This window comes from Lacerta agilis, chromosome 10 (genome assembly GCF_009819535.1).
Source record: "Lacerta agilis isolate rLacAgi1 chromosome 10, rLacAgi1.pri, whole genome shotgun sequence".
Classification (NCBI taxonomy): domain Eukaryota; kingdom Metazoa; phylum Chordata; class Lepidosauria; order Squamata; family Lacertidae; genus Lacerta; species Lacerta agilis.
In genome coordinates, this window is record NC_046321.1 from 10,328,075 (window position 1) to 10,347,976 (window position 19,902).

Genomic DNA, 19,902 nt, shown 5'->3' on the forward strand with positions numbered 1-19,902 from the left:
CCTTTTGAGAGCAGATGGAGAAAGCATGCATTTGTTTAAGCAAATTGAACACCCTGCTTTCTAGTACGTCTTTAAAAAGACAAGCGGTGAGGCCCATAGTGACACGTCTGGAGTTCAGAAGCGGGAAATTGAGAAGTGATCTGCCCTTTCGAGAAATGTCTGTTTCCCCCCAAAAGGTCAAAGCAAACTAGCATGCCCAGGGGACCAGGAGTCTTTTAGCAATGGACAAATCACTCACTTGACCTTAATGGTCTTTTACCAAGAGGCAGCGGTAAGGAAATCTCCTACGAACCTGCCCAACTGCATTGTCTTTTGTCACGAGTGTTTTGGAGATCAACCCTTCTGCTTCCACCCTCCCACCCTACCGTCTTGTTGAGCTTTTGGGCCTCGGTGACCTTTTCACAGCCAAAGACGCCCTCATTAAGACAGCTGATCTCTTACTAAATGTTAGCATTTGTCGGAAAGAGCTTTAGTACGCTGTAAGTATCGGTGGAAGAGCAATGCGCGGGGGTTGGGGGAGAGAATCAAACTGGCATCATTTCCTGTATTAATACCCTTTAAATATCAGCCATTCATGTAGATGCCATCCATGATCTGTAGAATCCCATTAGCTCTTCCTGCCCCCCATTGTTAATGGGTTTTTTACTTGATCACTAACAAGCCATTTAATATTTGGCCACACATTTGGAATTCTTGGAGGCTTTGCAGTTCTCCAGACTTAATATTCCAAAGCTGTGTGGCATCAGATCACAGTCAGTGCAGGCTTCTCCAATCTGATTCTTTCCAGATGTTTGGGACTACAATTCCTATCAGCGCTGTGTTGGCTAGGGCTGATGGGAACTATAGTCCATGACAGGAGTGCCAACATGGGCCTGTGACTGTGGGTGCCCGGGCCTGTGGGTGCCATGCAGCGTTCATGGCCCTGGTACAGAAATTTGTGGGTCCCCAGCCCCTTCATGGGGAATTCTGTGGGCGCTCAGCACCCAGGGAGTTGGCACCTATGGTCCAAGACATCTGGAGGGCACAATGTTGGTGAAGGATGAGTTTGTGAGCTGAGGGAAATTATCTGCATAAATAATTGTAGCTTCCTGTGAATCAAAAATGTCTATTTCTCTATGATGTTAACACTCCTCTGACATCCTTCAAATCAGCACATGCTGGGTACACAAAATTCTGCCATGTTTCTGCATTGCATGCCATTGGACCATTCAGTTATTCCCAATTAGTGGGCTGGCAGTGATTTGTCTGAAGTGCAGGAACTCATCATGACCTACCCTATAACCATCACACCAAAGAGTAGCAGTACATACCCGCAATGTATAAGGACAAGCATAACTGTAATCCTACGTACAGTTTCCTGGAAGTAAGCGCCACTGAACTTAGTGGTGCTTTCTTCTGACTGCACGGATCCAACTTGTAAAACTTCAACAAAAGATCTTCAGCCAGCTGAAATGCAACCTTTTGGCTTTTAATTATAAATGCAAACAATCTTGCAAAGAAATGTTACCATTAAACTGCTAGTTTGAAGCAGGAACCCCCATCAAAGTAAAGGAAAGAAGGACCCAGACTCTCCTTGCTAATTTCCCTCATTCCCTCACTTCCTCTGAACTAATCTGTCGCAAGAAAACCAGAACACCTTGTTGCCATCTCATTTTCACTACCCAGAGCAAGGGAGATCTGACAATCCCCCTGGCACCCCATTGTCTCTCCTGCTTTGAAACAAGTCCTGGAATTGTCTTCCCCAGAGCTGTGCTACTGCAACTACAGCTCCTGATGCAGAGATGCAACTGATTTTTCTATCCTAGCAGAGTTTTCTGTCCAAGATAGGCAAAGTGCAAAATTACATCCTATTATTGCAATACTGGTGACAGAGTAGCAGACTCCACCATTCGGCATGGGAGAAAGCTAGCTTAGAAAGAGAAAGACAGGTTGTTTGGCACACTACCCTCCAAAACCTTTCTGCTACTCCCCTCCCCCCAATCTACTGGATGGGCAGCAGCCTCGCTTTGCATAATGGTAAATTTTAAAGTAAAATTGAGACTTTCTGTTGGCTCTTCACAGAGAAAGTCAACCAGTGACGGAGACATAAAGTAGTTTGTGGAACTATTAAAATATTTACTGATGCAATGATGCAGTACAAAAATAACAGAAATCTGCTTTTTTGCCTACCAAATAAATTGTGGCATATGGGACAGTTACCTATCATTGTCTTGCTATGATATATACAATTCTATGTTCAATAATCATAGGCAGTCAGCAGCAAAATTATCTACCAACTTGAGAGGAATGGAAATGCAAAAACTGGAACTTTAACATACAGGTTGACATTGTTAACAGTTTGGGGAAGGAAATTACAGAGACAGTAGATTCCATAGAGTGGTAACTGGAACTGAGTCAAACCTTTGGAAAATATTCAATGCAATATTCAAGTGCTAATGCTAATTTGGTACAGGGACAGAATATTTTATAATATGATTAATTAGGGTTTTGGATGTTGCTTTGCTATAGTAATAATATAATATAATATAATATAATATAATATAATATAATATAATATAATATAATATAATATAATATAATATAATATAATATAATTAATATAATAATATAATATAATATAATATAATATAATATAATATAATATAATATAATATAATATAATATAATATAATATAATATAATATAATATAATATAATATAATATAATATAACCTTGCCTTATGAGGGTGTTGCTCTATCCCCCATGATCAGGTAACTTCCACCCTAAGATAGCAGGCAGAACCAACAGTGACTTGTGGTCAGAAGGGAATGCAAGACAATGTCATCTTCCTTACCTGGTCCAGGTGGTTGTAGAAATCTATACTCGCTGCACACAGGTACCTTCCCAGCAAGGTTGCATGAGTTGTGAAAATGGTTGCTACTGGGATCTTCCTGGATCTACAGAGGATCAGCCCAGGCCCTGCTTGCCATTCATGGAAGTGGGCAATGATGTTAGGCTTGTCTTCAAATTGATCGGAGAGCTGGAAAGAGTTAGAAAGTAAAGTGGTATTTGAGCCGTATTTAAACAGTGAAGGACGTTCAAAAGCACACCTGCAGCCAATCGGAAGCCACAGAAGCCATGATGGACATTCAGGTTCCAAAGAACATTTGCAAACCAGAACTCTCACTTCCGGGTTTGCAGTGTTCAGGAGCCAAAAGTTTCATCTCACAAGGTGTTCGACTTCCGATGTACGACTGTACTTCAAAGTAATGGGGTTGTATCAAATACTAGGCATAGTTAGAGGAGACCCATTAAAATGAACGGGCATGGCTAACTTAGGTTCCTGAATTTCACTGGGTCTAATTTGAGTATAACTTAGCTGGATGCAACACTAAGTTTAGGCACTAGTACATAGAATTGTAGAATCCTCTCTTTGGCAGTAACATTACAAGAATAATATATTTTAAAACTATTTGCTATCCTTTCATGACACCCAAAATCAGCTGCCTGAGATGAAAAGGACCTTTTTGCCATAGAAACCCAGCTTGCTTCTGAATGTGGCAGAATCTGTAAAAGGGCCTCAGACTGTGACCTTAGTTGCCACACTGTTTTGCTGCGGGGGAAGACACACATAGTCTGGTTCCTAACCAGATGTTGTTGGACTACAACTCCCATCATTCCTTGCTCATGCTGGGCTGGGAATGATCACCCATGTCATAATAAATAAATTTGGGCTGCAATACGTCCAGGATTTCCCAGACATATCCAGGATTTGACCATCGGAATTAGCATCTGGGCGGAATTTCCGAAGATCGGCAAAAGTGTCTGAGAAAAGCTGGGCGTATGGCAACCCATGTTGGAAGTGGGGGGGGGGTGTTGCCGAATTTCCTAAAAAATAGCTCTAAAACCTCAATTTTTTTGGAGATTTTGCAAAAAAACAAACAAAAAAACCTTCAAGAAATTTGCCCCCCCCCAACTTAATAAAAGCTCAGCAACATTGGGCAAAAATGTTTTGTGTCTGGATTTTCCACTCTTTGAAATATGGCAATTCTAAATAAATTGAGTTATTTTAAATATTTTAAATATTCAAATCGTCACAGCAACAGAGCTTCATGTTTGAAAGGTATGATTCCCTCTGTTAATCTCTTTGATAATGTTGAAATATTGGCTCCAAAAACCTGATATATTTGCATGACCACCAGATATATCTGAAGCCTGACATTTTTTCGGAGACATATGTCTCCAACAGCTACAAATCTGAATGAAGAGAGTAAGCATACGATGTACATGGCGCAATATGCAAACCTTAGCACAATACCTCTTTGAAGAACCAGGCAGTTAGCGACCCAAAGATGAGCACATCATTTGCTTCTCGGTCATGGTAAGGAATTCCAATCTGGCTGGCGTCCCAGAACTCCCCTTTCCACCTGTCCAAATTCCAAGCCGCTGATCCTATATCGAACAGCAGCACATATGGACTCCCTTCTATCAGCCACCTGCCAAAATACACCTGATAAAAGGGATAAATAAATGTTAGGGTTAACCCACCATGTTGGCACATAAATGTAAAATAAAAAGAAAGTGTGTGGTGCCAGATTACCATTAAATAGGCAGAGTAGGCACCAGTCTATGGGCCCCATGTCTTTTAGGGGCTCTGCAACAGCAGATCAAAATAATATTGATTTGATCTTGTGCAATAAAATTGGTGGATTTATTGGTTGGTAAAATCCAAACTAGGGGCACGGGTGGCGCTGTGGTCTAAACCACAGAGCCTAGGGCTTGCCGATCGGAAGGTCGGCAGTTCGAATCCCCATGACAGGGTGAGCTCCTGTTGCTCGGTCCCAGCTCCTGCCCACCTAGCAGTTCGGAAGCACGTCAAGGTGCAAGTAGATAAATAGGTACCACTCTGGCACGAAGGTAAACAGCATTTCCGTGCGCTGCTCTGGTTCACCAGAAGTGGCTTAGTCATGCTGGCCACATGACCCAGAAGCTGTCTGCAGACAAACGCCGGCTCCCTCGACCTATAGAGCGTGATGAGCGTGCAACCCCAGAGTTGTCAGCGACTGGACCTAACAGTCAGGGGTACCTTTACCTTTACCTAAAATCCAAAATGTATTAGGAGATAATTTGCAAGCCACCCCCACCCCTGAGATTTCAACTGCCTAGGTGCCTCCACAGGGTTTAATTTGGAAATGAAAGTGTGCAGTTGTCAGGGGGATAGTGTAGATAACAAAGAAAAGCTCAAGTTAGTGAACATGGTGGTAGCTCAGTGAGCTTCGTGACTCAATTGGGGATTCGAACCTTGGTCTCCCATGCCCCAGTCTAGCACACTAACCACTATGCCACACTGGCTCTCCTTCGTATTAGCCTTGTTTCCCTGATGCCTTTCCCTGGAGAAAAGGGGGGCTGAATTGGGGTTTTTTAATGCATCCCGAAGTATGTACTCTATACCGCTGAGCTATATGCTGTCCTGTTAAAATTAGCCCTCAGTTTGCAATATGTCATTACTGATCAGTGAAATGCTGCCCACAAATATACTACGGACAGCATGGATGCAGCAACTGCAATACGAATGCTCAACTCTGCCCTCAACAAATTGCAAAACACCATTGGCACAGCCATTAAAAAAAACATGCCTTTGGGAACTATGTTCCTTAGAAATATGGCTTATATGAGCAAAACAGCACCACACTGGAACAAATTCCAGGCCTATACTTCGATCCTTTTGCTGCGATTACACAAAAGACAGGCGTACAATGCCTGGCAACTCCCCTGGGTTAACACACTGCATTGGTAACTCTCCTGCAGTGTGAGAGGCCCTCGCGTATATTGAATAAACTCACTTTGTCTTTAATGCCTAACTGTTCACACCAAGGCTGAGCCACGAAGTTTACTGGGTGGTGGAGAACGGCAAGTAATTCCAGTCCAACCTGCCCTGCTCAGTTTAACAATTTATTTATTCATCACATTTACTGTACTTACTCACAGCTCCCAATGATATCTTTCTTAGATTACATAGTTAAAAACGTTTTTTAAAAAGTTTTTAAAAAGTTGAGAAAATTGCACGCTCGCACATAAATATACATTATGCTTCATATAATATGCTAAGCTCTTAAAAATATTATTAGAAGGGAAGACGTTAACACTTCAGCAATAATCGCAATCAAGCACATTTTATAATTTCATTGAAAGAGATTAAAATGAAACTGCATATACATTCTCAGCTTTTCTGATGATAGATAGATAGATAGATAGATAGATAGATAGATAGTAGGTAAAATTACATGCTTATCCAGCCAGGCATAGATAAGGTCATATTGTGTCTATAGAAATCTGACTGCATTATTTGGGGACTGAAAGCCAAAGGCCGAAATCCCATTAAGCAGACTTCCAGATAAATGCACTCTTAAAACGTGTAATTGGATAAACGGGTCCCTTTCTCAAAAATAACCTGGAATGAATCGACTTTGACCGAGACCAGTATGTCAGGCAGAAAGACAAGAGCATTAGTGGAACCAGCTAATCTCTGAGTGAGTCAGCTTAGTTGCCTCAGGAAACAAAAGGAGAGAAATCCCGTTTACCTGGCACCCGCTGGTTCTCATGGATTCCATTGCCTTTTTCACGGCTCCGTTGGGAGGCTCGCAAACTTCCACCTGGGTCTTCACGTTGTGCTCAAAATAAGGACCGATGAGGAAGTAGTTTTCCCCCCATTCGTCCAACGTGATTTTGGCTTTTGTCTGGATCACGGTGTAGATGCCACCAACTGTGAGAGGAGAAGCAAAGCTTATATTGGTTGGATGGCCATCTGTCATGGATGCTTTAGCTGAGATTCCTTCATTGCAGGGGGTTGGACTAGATGGCCCTTGAGGTCCCTTCCAACTCTACAATTCTATGATTTTATGTTCTGAAAGGAGTAGCCCTCACATTCACCTCCTGGAGGTCTAACCTGCCTGTTATGGGTGAGACTATACTTACATTGTCCTAATTATATTTGGCCAGATTTCCTTTGTTAACACTATTGCTTTCACATCCTCTTTGCACCGACTAATCCCTTCCTCCAGAGTTGGAATGATGATTCCATTTGCCATTGTTGGGAGAACCAGTTCAGACAACCATGTATTACCGTATGTGCCCAGGTCTGCCTGGGGTGACTTTTCAGTCTAAACTTAGGCACAGCATGTAGGGACAGGGGAGAAATTCAATTCAATTTGCATTTAATGTCGAAGCTCATTCCGAAGCTATATGTGAGCTAAAATACAGATATCTTTTAAATTCACACTTCTCGTGAGTTTGGCAATGCAGTTCTCCAGCAAAGCAATTGCCACAGGAACACGCTGGCCAGTAATCACACAGTTCAAAGATGGAGCTAACTCTGTTTTAGCAAAACATAACCTCCACAGACTTGGCTGAGTGTCAGGCCTAATGAGCAGGGCAGTTCATTCCCGGTGGTCTACCTCCATGAAAATATGTTGCTGAAAGCCACTGCCTCCCCATCAGGTTTTCCCAGGCAATCAGAGACTGTGCCTGTGTGCAGCCAACCTCTCCTCTGCCCTCTTCATGCCTCTTCTGGGGAGGAGAGCTTGCACCAGGAGACACCCATGACTTTTCACCCAGTATGGCTCCTCTATGCTTCTTGACTTCTCACCCTCCTGCTTCAGCTTCTGTCTCTGATTCTGGACTTGTCTCCCACAGACTCTCCCGGTTCACTAAGCCATGTTACCTCTTCAGCTTCCGGCACCTCCTCTTCCCAGTCTTCTCCCTTTTCTCCCTCTGACCCTTCATCATTGACCCACCACCAAGGCAAGAAGGCTCAGAACCAGGGGAAAGTGTGGGGCACTCGGGCAGCAATTGCTTGATGCAACATTATATAACTTTTCCACAAAACAGATCAGAATGAATACTCAATGAACAGCTGGCACCATCTAACCTTCCCACAAACGTCACGCAAACAAATCAGGATGACAGTCAGTAAACAGGTAACCTGGAAGCAGCCCCAGTCTCTCCTCTCGCCTTCTCTCTACACATAAACAGAGGCATATTTTCCCTTAACATTCCCATCTCTGCCTGGACCCCTTCACAACAATTCTGACCTCTGTTGGCCCTGTTCTGTTGGGGTCCATACCTTGCAAGGAAGCTTGTTCATGCATTACACTGAACAAATGTGAAAGTGTTTGTGTGAAACTATTGTATACTTGTTTATCTGGTCAACAGTTGTGCACACAGGTACACAGCCTGCACACCCTCTGAACATTATGTGTGAATAACAGTATACATGTACAGCTCAATTATGTGGATTGTATGTGGATTGTATACGGTCATACCTTGGTTCTGGAACTCCTTGCGGCTCGAACGTTTTGGCTTCCAAACGCCGCAAACCCGGAAGTGAGCATTCCGGTTTGCGAATGTTTTTGGGAAGTTGAATGGACTTCCGGAATGGATTCCATTCGAGAACCAACATTCCAATGTTCCTCAGATGAAATTATGGATATTCCATTCTACACCAGTGCCCCCCTCACACTGCCAATGAACTACGGGGAAAGGGCAGGGCTGGCTGAGCTGCCCCAGTGGCTGTTACCAAAGAGGCGTATTTAACAATACTGTACCGGCAAATCATAAAATCATAGAATTATAGAATTTGTAGGGACCCCAAGGGTCATCTAGTCCAACCCCCTGCAATGCAGGAATTTCAGCTAAAGCATCCATGACAGGTGGCCATCCAACCTCTGCTTAAAAACCTCCAAGGAAGGAGTGTCCACCACCTCCCGAGGGACACCGTTCCGCTGTCAAACAACTCTTACTGTCAGAAAGTTCTTCCTGATATTTAGTCAGAATCTCCTTTCTTGTCACTTGAAGCCATTGGTTTGAGTCCTGCCCTCTGGAGCAGGAGAAAACAAGCCTGTGTCATCTTTCATGTGACTGCCCCTAAGACACTCAACGATGGCCATCACGTTTCTTCTCAGCTACCTCCCTTCCAGACCAGCTTCCGCAACCATTCCTCATAACGTCTTGGTTATCCGCAGGAACCTTAGATGATAAAACCTTGAGGCTGCCATCAGCCCACCTTGGGTGCCAGAGGAGACACCCGTGCCAGATGTTTACAAGGTACCAGCAGCGTAGTCTCTCTGGTCAGCAGCTCTGACCATTGAAGGGCTCCTGTGTGCTTACGTGAACCAGACCCCTTAGGCTGCTCCTGCTGCCACCACCATTGCTGTTGATGTGTTGAGCAGTACCAGCTGGCGGAGCTGAGGAGAACAGTGGCAGTAGCTGCCACCCCACCCTTCTCCTCCCCATGGGCCTCGCTGCACCACCACGTGGTTACAGGCCTCCTCCTTCCCCCGCTCTTCCCGGGTCCCTTTCCCTGCTTGCAGAATTTCTGACTCTGCATGACATAGTGAGAAGCCACGATGGCTTAGGGTGGTTTTGTGGTGGTCCTGGCATTTTCAGGGCAGTTGGGGACTATGTGCTACATGTGAACAGTCCTACTATCAGCGCACTTACTTCCTGTTTGGAGGTCTGTCTTCCCATTGCAGTCACTCCAGGAAACACGTGTCTGGAGCCAGCCTAAATCTCCATGCACAACATGCGTCCTTCCTCAGACTGAGACACTGGGGTGAAATGGCCTTAGAGATCCCCAAAGCAGTGCCACTGGACACTTTGCTATGGCCATCTAAACAATGTTTGCAGACATGGCAACGTCACAGTGGCTCAGGAGCCTTCTGCTACCAATTTAGAGTGTGGCATTGTGGTGGCAGGGAAGGTGTGGGTGGGCCCTGGGTGGCCTTGGAAAGGTTGGGAGGCACTGATCTGCCACTCTTCCCGGGTCTGCCATCTGAGGCAAATGCATCGAGTTGCTTAATGGAAGCATCGCCCCTGAATTCAGCTCCCTACAATGACCGGCCAGATGCCTTTGGGAAGCTCACAAGTAGAGCTCAACAACCAACAGACCACCTCTGCTGCTTTCCTTCCAGTATAGTGCCTCTGAACCATGATGTTCCATTTAGGTACCACAGCTAACACCCACAGATATCGTGAAGTGAGATGATTTAAACCATTGCCCTCCCAAAGCCTGGCACGCAGCAATGCAGAACGAGTCAGGCATACAGTTATGTCTGCTTGCTCCTCTCGCCACGATTTTTCTGCTGACGCATTCCACACCTGCTGTGCCTGGTGGATCAGCTTCTGTCATCTTATATAGCCCATGTGCCCAGCTAGAGATAGTAATCCAAATGCAGCACCAGAGCTCAGCATCCCTAAGATGATAAAACCGACTTGGTCATCCTAGCACGTGGAGTGCCCAGAAATGAGACTGAGAAGGAATCTCATGAGCTTCAGCTGCCCTTATTATTTTCAAATCAATAGTTCCTGTTTCTTGAAACTTATCCCTGCAAAATCACTTTTGCCCCTCTATTTGTGGTTCACGGCATTTGGAAATCGGTGGGTAGGCACCTTTTAAAGTAAATATTATTGTACTGTCCTGGGGGCATGGGGCATATTGTTGATTAGGGCAGCCAGAACCACTACGGACACCAGCGTAGCATTAAGCAAGTGTAACTTTATGAATTTGAGCTTGCTTTGTCCTTCTCCCTCCTGTTGCTTTTTTCCTCAAGCGCTGTATCTTTTTGGATGGTGAGCCTGCAGAAGTGATTTTTGCAAGCCACTCTGAAAGCCTTCTTGGGTATAAAAGGCCATGATAAAAATGCAAAGCAGACTTTCCCCAACACAACACATTTTTGGATGTCATCTTCATTAGTTATATACACATTTTAATGCACACTTTACCACAATCTATGTATTTTTGGGTGCACATTACTTCGCTGAGGAACTTCACAGCAAAAATTCAGAAAACTGAATTTCCAAGGACGAATTTCATTGCGAATTGTTTCGGAAAGCATGAATTGGGTACGTTCTCCTTTAAATGTGAACTGAATCAAATTCCTTCCCCCCCATCCCTAATCATCTCTCAGGGAAAGTCTAAGTGAAAATCACAACATTTGCCAGACTGGGATTTGCTTGGTACAGGTGGTGAGACACTGGTGATGTACCAGGTAAAACAATGTCACTGGAGAGGATTCATTGGGCAGCACTGGTCAGGTTGTCTGGGGTGTAAAATGGCAGGTGGCCGATTCTGTACCACATTATACAACGTGACCTGCCAGTAAGGAGGAGGAGGGATTTGACTCCATTCGCATTTATAGGTCCAGGAACCAGCGTATTTTTACATGAGTAGAATGTGTCCTTTTATTTAAAATGCATCTCTGGGTTATTTGTGGGGCCTGCCTGGTGTTTTTACATGAGCAGAATGTGTGCTTTTATTTAAAATGCATCTCTGGGTTATTTTGCGGGCATAGGAATTCGTTCACCCCCCCAAAAAAAACAGTCCAGTCCGGACCCGCCCATGGCTGAAAAAGGTTGCTGACCCCTGGTCTTGAGAGACAATGGAGTGTGCCTCAGGGGTGAAGTGAAACTGCTGGGGAAGTAACACGCACAAAAATGGATATACAGTCATACCTCCTGTTACGTATGCTGCGGGATGCGTACGTTCGGGAAACGCACCGCAGCGACCCAGAAATAACGGAACAGGTTACTTCCGGGTTCGCCATGTCGCACATGCACAGAAGCGTGCGGTGACGTCACATGCATGCACAGAAGCCCCGAATCACATCACGCACATGTGCAGATGCGGCACTTCATGATACGGACATCACAGATTACGAACGGGGCTCCAGAACGGATCCCGTTCGTAACCAGAGGTACCACTGTACAGTCATACCTCAGATTGAGAACGCTGCAGGTTACTTCTTTTGGTTTGCGCTCGCACTGAACCCGGAAGTACCAGAATGGGTTACTTCTGGGTTTTGGTGCTCGCGCATGTGCAGAAACACTAAATCATGCTTTGTGCATGCACAGAAACACTGGATTGCGACCTGCGCATGCACAGAAGTGGCGATGTGGATTGCAAACGCTGTGAGTTGTGAACGTGCCTTCCGCATGGATCCTGTTTGCAACCCAAGCGTCCACTATACTAGGGTAAAGTATGCAGAAAGAAATGCACAGGCTGGTGAAAACAGCGTGCAAAAATGCATCGTGTAAGGAAAAATTGCTTCACAAAGATGTGCATCTAGGGTAAAAGTTGAATCCAAAGATGTGCGATTTAGGAGAACTCCACACTATAAAATGCTGGTGAATTTTCATGAGGACTTGCTATTAAAAAAAAAAGTAATGCAGAAATTAGGAGAGCTGATTCCCCCCCCCCTTCTCAGTTCTCCTAAATTATGCATCAGTTTTAAAAAAGCAAGTCCTCATGAAAATTCATCAGCATTTTATAGTGCCCTAGTGCAGCCTCTATAACCTACCAACAAGCCCCATCCAGCTCTGTGATTTAATGGGAGACACCCAGCAATGCTGCTAAAGGCCTCTCATTTATGGCAAGTTTAAAAGAAAAATCCCAAATCCCACCATCAAGGAGGCCCGATCCCAAGCATTTGTGGCAAACATGTCTATGCCGATGGCGCAGTTCATGGCGACGGCAGACCCACTGATTCCTGATCACCTTTGGCAGGCCCCAAATAAACAAATTCTGCTCCTCTTCTCTTACGTATAACATGGGTAAGTTAAACCTCTCATTTTTCCCCTTATATACATGGCTAATTCTTATTGCTTTCGCTCAACATACAGTATGTACAGTAAACCCACAACTTGCTCAGCAGTCACATTGCGAGGATCACGCCTGAAGCGAAAATTGCCTACAGTCAAAACACATTGGGTGCAATGGCAGGTGAGATTGCTAATCTCTCTCTCTCTCCCCTCCCCCCCCACCAGATGCCTGCCCCTTTCCACCCTCTTTGGTATTTTTAAACTTATGTTTTGCCATGTGCATAAAGCTGAATGTCCACAAGTTAAATGAGTATAAATTGCAGCCTTACTGCACTGCTGTAAAGTTGCCTGTGTGCTTGATTGCCTCCTGCTCAACCTATATATATTGCCACTTATTATCTATATATTAACACTTATATTCCTGCATTGCAGGGGGTTGGACGAGATGACCCTTGGGGTCCCTTCCAACTCTACAATTCAATGATTCTATGATCACAAAGAGCATTGTAAGTCCCCAATACGTTTTCATGTTGTTTTTCGGTCTCCGGCACTTCTGAGAAGAATTTTAACCCTTGACAATGTGTTTTCAGAGGCCAGCCTAATATTTGTCCTCCTGCGGGTTAAGATTTCAGTGTTTACAAACTACTCTCTCGGCTGAAATCTTTACCTTTAGCCACACACAGAGAACGAGAGGGGAGGTCAATCATTTACTCATTGTAACTCATTTACACTATGGCATGGGGGGGGGTCGTTCCCCAGCTGGGCTCTGCATGTTTTGTGGAATACAAACAATGCCCTGGCCTTTGAGAACATCTCTTTATAACTTTTCTAAGTAGCTAGAGGAAATGCCCATGAAGCCCATCGTTTATTCTCACAGCCTGACAGCCCAGGGTTTACCCATTATGCTTTTGTGTCGAAGCAGGGATTTGAAGTTGGGTCTCTGCCCAGTACGCTGCACCAGAATGGCTCCTGGCAACATCCGTTACATTTAAAAAAGAACTGTTAAAGGCACAGGTCTCCTCCAGGAAAAAAAGACAGGCAGCACAATTGTACTGAGACGGTGCAAAATTCAGCTTGCGTATCTCAAGTGTGATATAATTTGGGTGCCTACCTAGGATGCAAAACCAGGTTTGATTCCACTCAAAGGTTGAAGCGAAAACAAGCCCTTCAAACGTACCCTTCATCACCCATTAGCAAACCCATTCAAGCTAGTGCTGAAATTATCATTTGCGAATATTCTAAGCTTGCCAACACTTGCAATTTTTGCCATTCTGAGTTTGGAATTTATAAATTAAAATCCTTGTGGTTTCATTGCATGCAGCTCACTTGCCATCTGTGGTGAAATATTACCATATTTTCCGGCGTATAAGATGACTGGGTGTATAAGATGACCCCCAACTTTTCCAGTTAAAATATAGTTTGAGATATACTCGACTGCAGATTCTCCACCCGGCGTATAAGACAACCCCGGACTTTTGAGAAGATTTTCCTGGATTAAAAAGTAGTCTTATACGCCAGAATATACAGCAAATATTAAATACAGTTGCATGTCATCTATCAAATACTATATGACTGTTCTCCAATGTTCTCAATTTTTGAAGTAAACTACAATGCCAAATACTGCAGATATCAAATATTCATTGATATACGCCAAAATGTGAAATATTCAGGGAAGATGTGGAGCATTGGCAGCACAAAACATTTTGGGAAACATGAGAAATTAGGGAAACAAATTTGGGGAAATTGAGGAAATAAATTGGTCTCACTTCTAATTCCAAGCATCCAAGAAAAACGAGAACAAGTGGCAAAGCAGAATTGTAGATGAGTGCAAGTTTAGGAGCAGCTACTTTTATCCTTCAGAAAGAAGGGAAATGCTTCAAGAGAACATAGTTTTTAAGCCTAGCATCCGCCATGCGACTACTTGAGGGGCACAAATTGCACATCTTTTTCTTTTCATAGTAAAGTCATAAGCTGAATTTTTGGTTAGGTTGACATGCAAATTCTCTAACACACATCAGAATTGCGGTTCATTGCTTCTCTGAAAACCTTTGAAATATGGTGAGTCACAGAGAGTTCGTATATATGGCAATTCAAAAGACCCGCTTGCCATGAGGGATTGGCAGATCTGTAAATTTCGGTTCCTCTCAGTTTCCACTCTTCCGTTCTCCACATTCCCACATCCCACCCACCCCCCAAAAAATACTCATGAAAATTCATTGTTGTTTTACTGTGATTTTGCTCCTAAGAGACACATTTTTGTATGCAATTTACACATTTCTGCAAAGCAATTTCCCCTAATATCATGCATTCACACACACACACACACACAGAGAGAGAGAGAGAGAGAGAGAGAGAGAGAGAGAGAGAGAGAGAGAGAGCGCACAAGCTCCTTTTGTTCACATTACATTTTACAAATTAGGAGAAGTGCAAATGTCCAAGGATCATCATGCTTCAGTTTTGGTAGTGTTTTGGAAAGTGCAAATCAGGGTGGTTCACCTTTAAATGCAACCCAAATTGGATTTCTTCCCCCATCCCTACTTGCCATGCCAAAGTTTTAACTGAAAATTCACCCTGAAGCGGACCTTGCTGCATAACAAATGGTTGTCTGAACTGGTTCTCCCCACTATGGCAAATTCAACAATCATTCCAATGCAGAGATGGCTTAATGGGTGCAAATAGGAAAGTGTCCTAATGTGCGGACATAATAGAGCAATAGTGTTATCAGTGGAAGTCTAGCCAAATAAATTTAGGAGGACAAAATAAGTACAGTCAGACTCCTAACATACAGTACACTTCTATGTTAATAGCAGGTCTTAACAGAATCAAAAGCCACCAGCATCTGAACCTGTTTTCAAATTCTAGCATCCCACACAAGCAGAGTAGAAAGTTAGCTCAGAATTGAAACAAAATTGGGGGATGCAGGAAGGCAGGAGCCTAAACAAAATATTCGCCAGATTTAAATGTTTTCTAGTATTCCCAATCATGGGCAATGTGTTTCCTTTTCATATAAGTGAAGGAAGGCAATAAACACTAAAGCAATGCATTTGATACTTATTACTTGAAAACGGAACACCAAGATGGGAAATTGATTCAAGGTATGTCCCCAAACATCTAGAAGGTAAAATTTCAGGGAAGAGGTTTGCAACGTTCTCAGTTTCTTTCTTTTCTTTTTTTAAATGGTGGTGATTTCCAATTTGTACTCCAATTTGTACAAAATTTACCAGCTCAGCTACACTCTGGGAATGAACGGAATATATTTCTGCTGAGAATCCCATGGAGATTGAGCGAGAATGTTCAGGTGGGTTAAAGCTCTTCTATTCCATATAACCTGTTTGCAAAAACTGTGGCATGCAGAGATTCACTGTGGGCCCGTACAGTTAGTTACACATGCCCATCTAATGCCGCGCTTCCTGCAAATAAATGCACACCTGTTCCTTGACTCCTTATCTTTACGAAAGGATGAACTACTCTTTAAATAACCTTTGGCTTCTCCAGTTCTTAATGAATAAAAACGTTAATTAATATTTTAACTGTGTTTCTCCAACCCTTAATTTATAACATGTAGGGTTGCAGCTTCAGCCCAGAATATATAAACTTTGTATCTCCAATACCTTAATTAAAAGCATATGAGGATGAGGCTTAAAGCTGGAATCTGAAAGGTTCTGCTTTGCTGTGCTGTGTGTTTTAACCACAGTGTCTGAAATGCTCTTGTTGATTTATGCATTATATTTGGCAGTTCGGGTTTAATTTTCATGGTTTCGTGATATATAGCCGATCATTGGATAGGTAACAATGAGGTCTGGAAAACTTTTTAAAAACAAACAAATGAAGATTGGAACCCCAGTTCTACCTCCCCGGATTCCAGCGCTAAGGCAACCAGAAGTAAAATACTACCCGTAACTTACAGGCAGATGAAGAAGAAGAGGAGGAGTACAAACCTTTATTAGTCACTTCCCAAGCCACTTCGAAGAGTAATAAATCTTCCACTGGGAGATCTTCGTCTTCCCACTGAGGAAGCCCATTGAGAGAGGTGACGGAGAGCGATCGTACCAGAGGCATTGGTGATGCGGGGCTATCGCTTGGGTTACACAGCACAACTCAGTCCTTACAGCCTTTATGCCTTAAAAAAAGAAGAAGATATTTTCCTCCTGCTGTTGGATCTCCTTGTTTAGCACCGCCTGAAAACAAAACCAAAAGACGTTTCAAGAAGAAGCGAAACTTGCCCAGAGAGCTGGACAGCTAATGAGTTTTAGAAAACGGCCTGACCCACCAGCCTTTAAATTGGCTCAGCAAAATCCCCCAAGCTTGACTGAAGAGGCTTCTGGTGCTGCTGTTATTGCTGGCTGGAAGGGGGAGGGGGGGAAATCCAAGCTGTCCGGCGAGGGCAAGAACAGGCCCCAGATCAGTAATAAAGACTCGCCACCAGACTCTTCGCTCAGCATTCCTGAAAGCCCCCAGACTCAGGAATAAGTCAAAGGGCTGTGAATTGCCTTAAGGGGGGGAGGAGCCTGCCTTAATGCCACGCAGTTGGAGCCCTGCCCCATTTTCCAGAGAGGCACGTGGAGCAATCCGAGATCAAAACTCTTCCCAGGGGTGTGGGTATTCTGCACTTCAGCAATCAAAGGTAAACCTACATCCCAGGCCGAGGCAAACGGGATTTGCATGCATTTTGCAAATCAAGCTGATACATATATTTGCCATCTTGGCATAATGTATCCTGCTTATGGTAGACATAGGTCTACCCCTGACCATTAGGTCCAGTCACGGATGACTCTGGGGTTGCGGCGCTCATCTCACTTTATTGGCCAAGGGAGCCGGCGTACAGCTTCCAGGTCATGTGGCCAGCATGACTAAGCCACTTCTGGCGAACCAGAGCAGCACACAGAAACACCGTTTACCTTCCTGCCAGAGTGGTACCTATTCATCTACTTGCACTTTGAAGTGCTTTCGAACTGCTGGGTTGGCAGGAGCAGGAACCGAGCAACGGGAGCTCACCCCGTCGCGGGGATTCGAACCACCGACCTTCTGATCAGCAAGCCCTAGGCTCTGTGCTTTAGACCACAGCGCCACCCGCGTCCCTATGGTAGACATAGCATGGAGCAAAAGACGAGGCTACTTGAGAACAGGTGAGGAGGAGAGGCTGTGGCCCCCAAGGAACAGCCCTGCGTGACACACCAGCCCTGGGGCGCAGTGCCTCCCTGCGCAGGAAGAAAGGGGGAGGAAAGTGGCACACAAGGAGTCTTGATTTTTTAAAAAAGCTTTGTAAAAATGCCATCTAAGCTTGCCCCTTTCTAAAATGTATTTATTGGTGTGTGCTTAAGGCGTGCCAATTTTGTGTGCTTTTCTTTTTGTAAATCTACTGAAGAATAAAATAAAATAAAATCGGGATTTAGGGATTTTTCTCAGGATGGTGGAAGGTGTGTGTGCTGTGTCTCATTAATGTCGTGGTGGCAGCACTCGCCCTTCTTCCGATAGGAAATGTTCTGCAGGGTGAGAGGAGGGGGGGTGGAAATAGGGGACCGAAGAGGGTCAGTAGGGAGTGAGTGAGAAATGTCCCTATTTTCATCTGAGGAATGTTGGAGGGTATGCATTGAATTCCAGCTTGCTTATCAGGGTGCAAAAGAAGTAACTCCATAGATCCAGTGTTTTCTTGGAAACCACTGCAACAGGAAACAGTCCCGTTGTTCTCTGGAGATCAGGACACACAGAAAGGTTTGACGCAGACAGTGAGAGCCGGAATAAAACTGAGATGGAAGAATGCCACCTCTGAAATCGAGTCTTCACCAGCCTGGTTCTCTTCAGGTGTTTTGAACTACAACTCAGATTGATGGGAGCTGTCGTCTACAACATCTGGAGGAAACCAGGTTGGCGAAAGCCGTTTTAGATTAGGGTTGCCATACACCCGGAATTTCTTGGACATTGCCAGAATTCGGCCGTCGGAAGCAGTGGCCGGGTGGGAATCACTGGAATGTCCAGGAAAATCCAGATGCAGGTTTCGGTGAATTACCTTAAAAATAGTTCAGAAACTTGTCTCTCTCTCTCTCTGAGATTATGCAGAAACAACTTTTGTGTCCAGATTTTCAGTTTTCGAAATATGGCAACTCTATCTTAGATCATCCATAGCTAGCAAGCTAAATGAAGAGGGGTCCCTCTTGTGGGCTATGGATGTAAAATAATATTTTCTTTGACTCTCAACAGAGTATAGTTGTTTTCTTTTTTTTAAATGTGCATACATTTAGGACACGGACTTGAAATCCATGACTGTATCTCCTGATCCTAAATAAAAAATAAATAAAAAATATATGAAGAGACGAGAAGGTGAGAATTGGATTGAGTAAATGACATTGGGGATAAATCATATAACACCGGTCCTGAAAGACCTACAATGGCTCCCAGTACGTTTCTGAGCACAATTCAAAGTGTTGGTGCAGTATACCTGAAGGAGCGTCTCCACCCCCCAACCCCCACCGTTCGACCCAGACACTGAGGTACAACTCTGAGGGCCTTCTGGCAGTTCCCTCCCTGTGAGAAGTGAGGTTACAGGGAACCAGGCAGAGGGCCTTCTCGGTAGTGGCGCCCGCCCTGTGGAACGCCCTCCCTTCAGAAGTCAAGGAAATTAACAACTATCTGACTTTTAGAAGACATCTGAAGGCAGCCCTGTTTAGGGAAGTTTTTTAATGTTTGAAGTTCTATTGTGCTTTTAATATTTTGTTGGGAGCCGCCCAGAGTGGCTGGGGGGGGGAGGGTAATAAATAATAAATTATTATTATTTCTATTTTATTTTACGTATTTATTACCCAAGGAGCTCAAGGTGGCACATATGGATCTCCTCCTCTTCATTTCCCTCTCACAACAACCCTACGGGTTGGCTAGGCTGAGAGACTGTGACTGGTCCAAGGTCACCCCATGATCTTTACAGCCAAGTGGGGATTCAAACTTGGCTGTAAAGATCATGGGGTGACCTTGGCTGTAAAGATCATGGGGTGACCTTGGCTGTAAAGATCATGGGGTGACCTTTGATCCTAGCCCAACACTCCAACCAAGGGGTCAGCAAACTTTTTAAGCAGGGGGCCGGTCCACTATCCCTCAGACATTGCGGGGGGGGGGGGTGGACTATATTTTGAAGGGAGGGAATGATGCAAGAGCACCATGAGCCCCGGTGGCTGCTTACCTGTGTCTTGCGAGTGGCAGGGGCTGGCGGTGGCGGAGGGATGATGAGCGGCACGCGAAAGGGCTCCGGATAGGGGCTGCTTAAAATGGCGGCCGCTCGAGCGCTGCTGCTGCTGGCACCAACAAAGCCCAGCCCCCTTCCTCCTCTAGGCAGGGCG

The 19,902-nt window shown here is 44.5% G+C and overlaps 1 protein-coding gene across 2 annotated transcripts in view; it reads right to left on the bottom strand.

Moving 5' to 3' along the window:
* The window catches only part of GYS2 (glycogen synthase 2), a 40,524-nt gene extending 23,501 nt beyond the window's left edge, over positions 1-17,023 (bottom strand). Inside the window, exons 1-5 of one of the 2 annotated variants that reach the window (XM_033162417.1) lie at positions 16,845-17,023; positions 16,513-16,694; positions 6,562-6,743; positions 4,299-4,490; positions 2,835-3,020 (exon numbers count right to left, since the gene is read on the bottom strand). In XM_033162417.1, the coding sequence (XP_033018308.1) occupies positions 2,835-3,020; positions 4,299-4,490; positions 6,562-6,743; positions 16,513-16,633 (681 nt within the window). In that variant the 5' untranslated portion in view covers positions 16,634-16,694; positions 16,845-17,023. Of the gene's footprint in view, positions 1-2,834; positions 3,021-4,298; positions 4,491-6,561; positions 6,744-16,512; positions 16,753-16,844 lie in introns of both variants that reach the window. The other variant, XM_033162416.1, reaches the window with a different exon arrangement.
* Between the last annotated feature and the right edge of the window lie 2,879 nt (positions 17,024-19,902).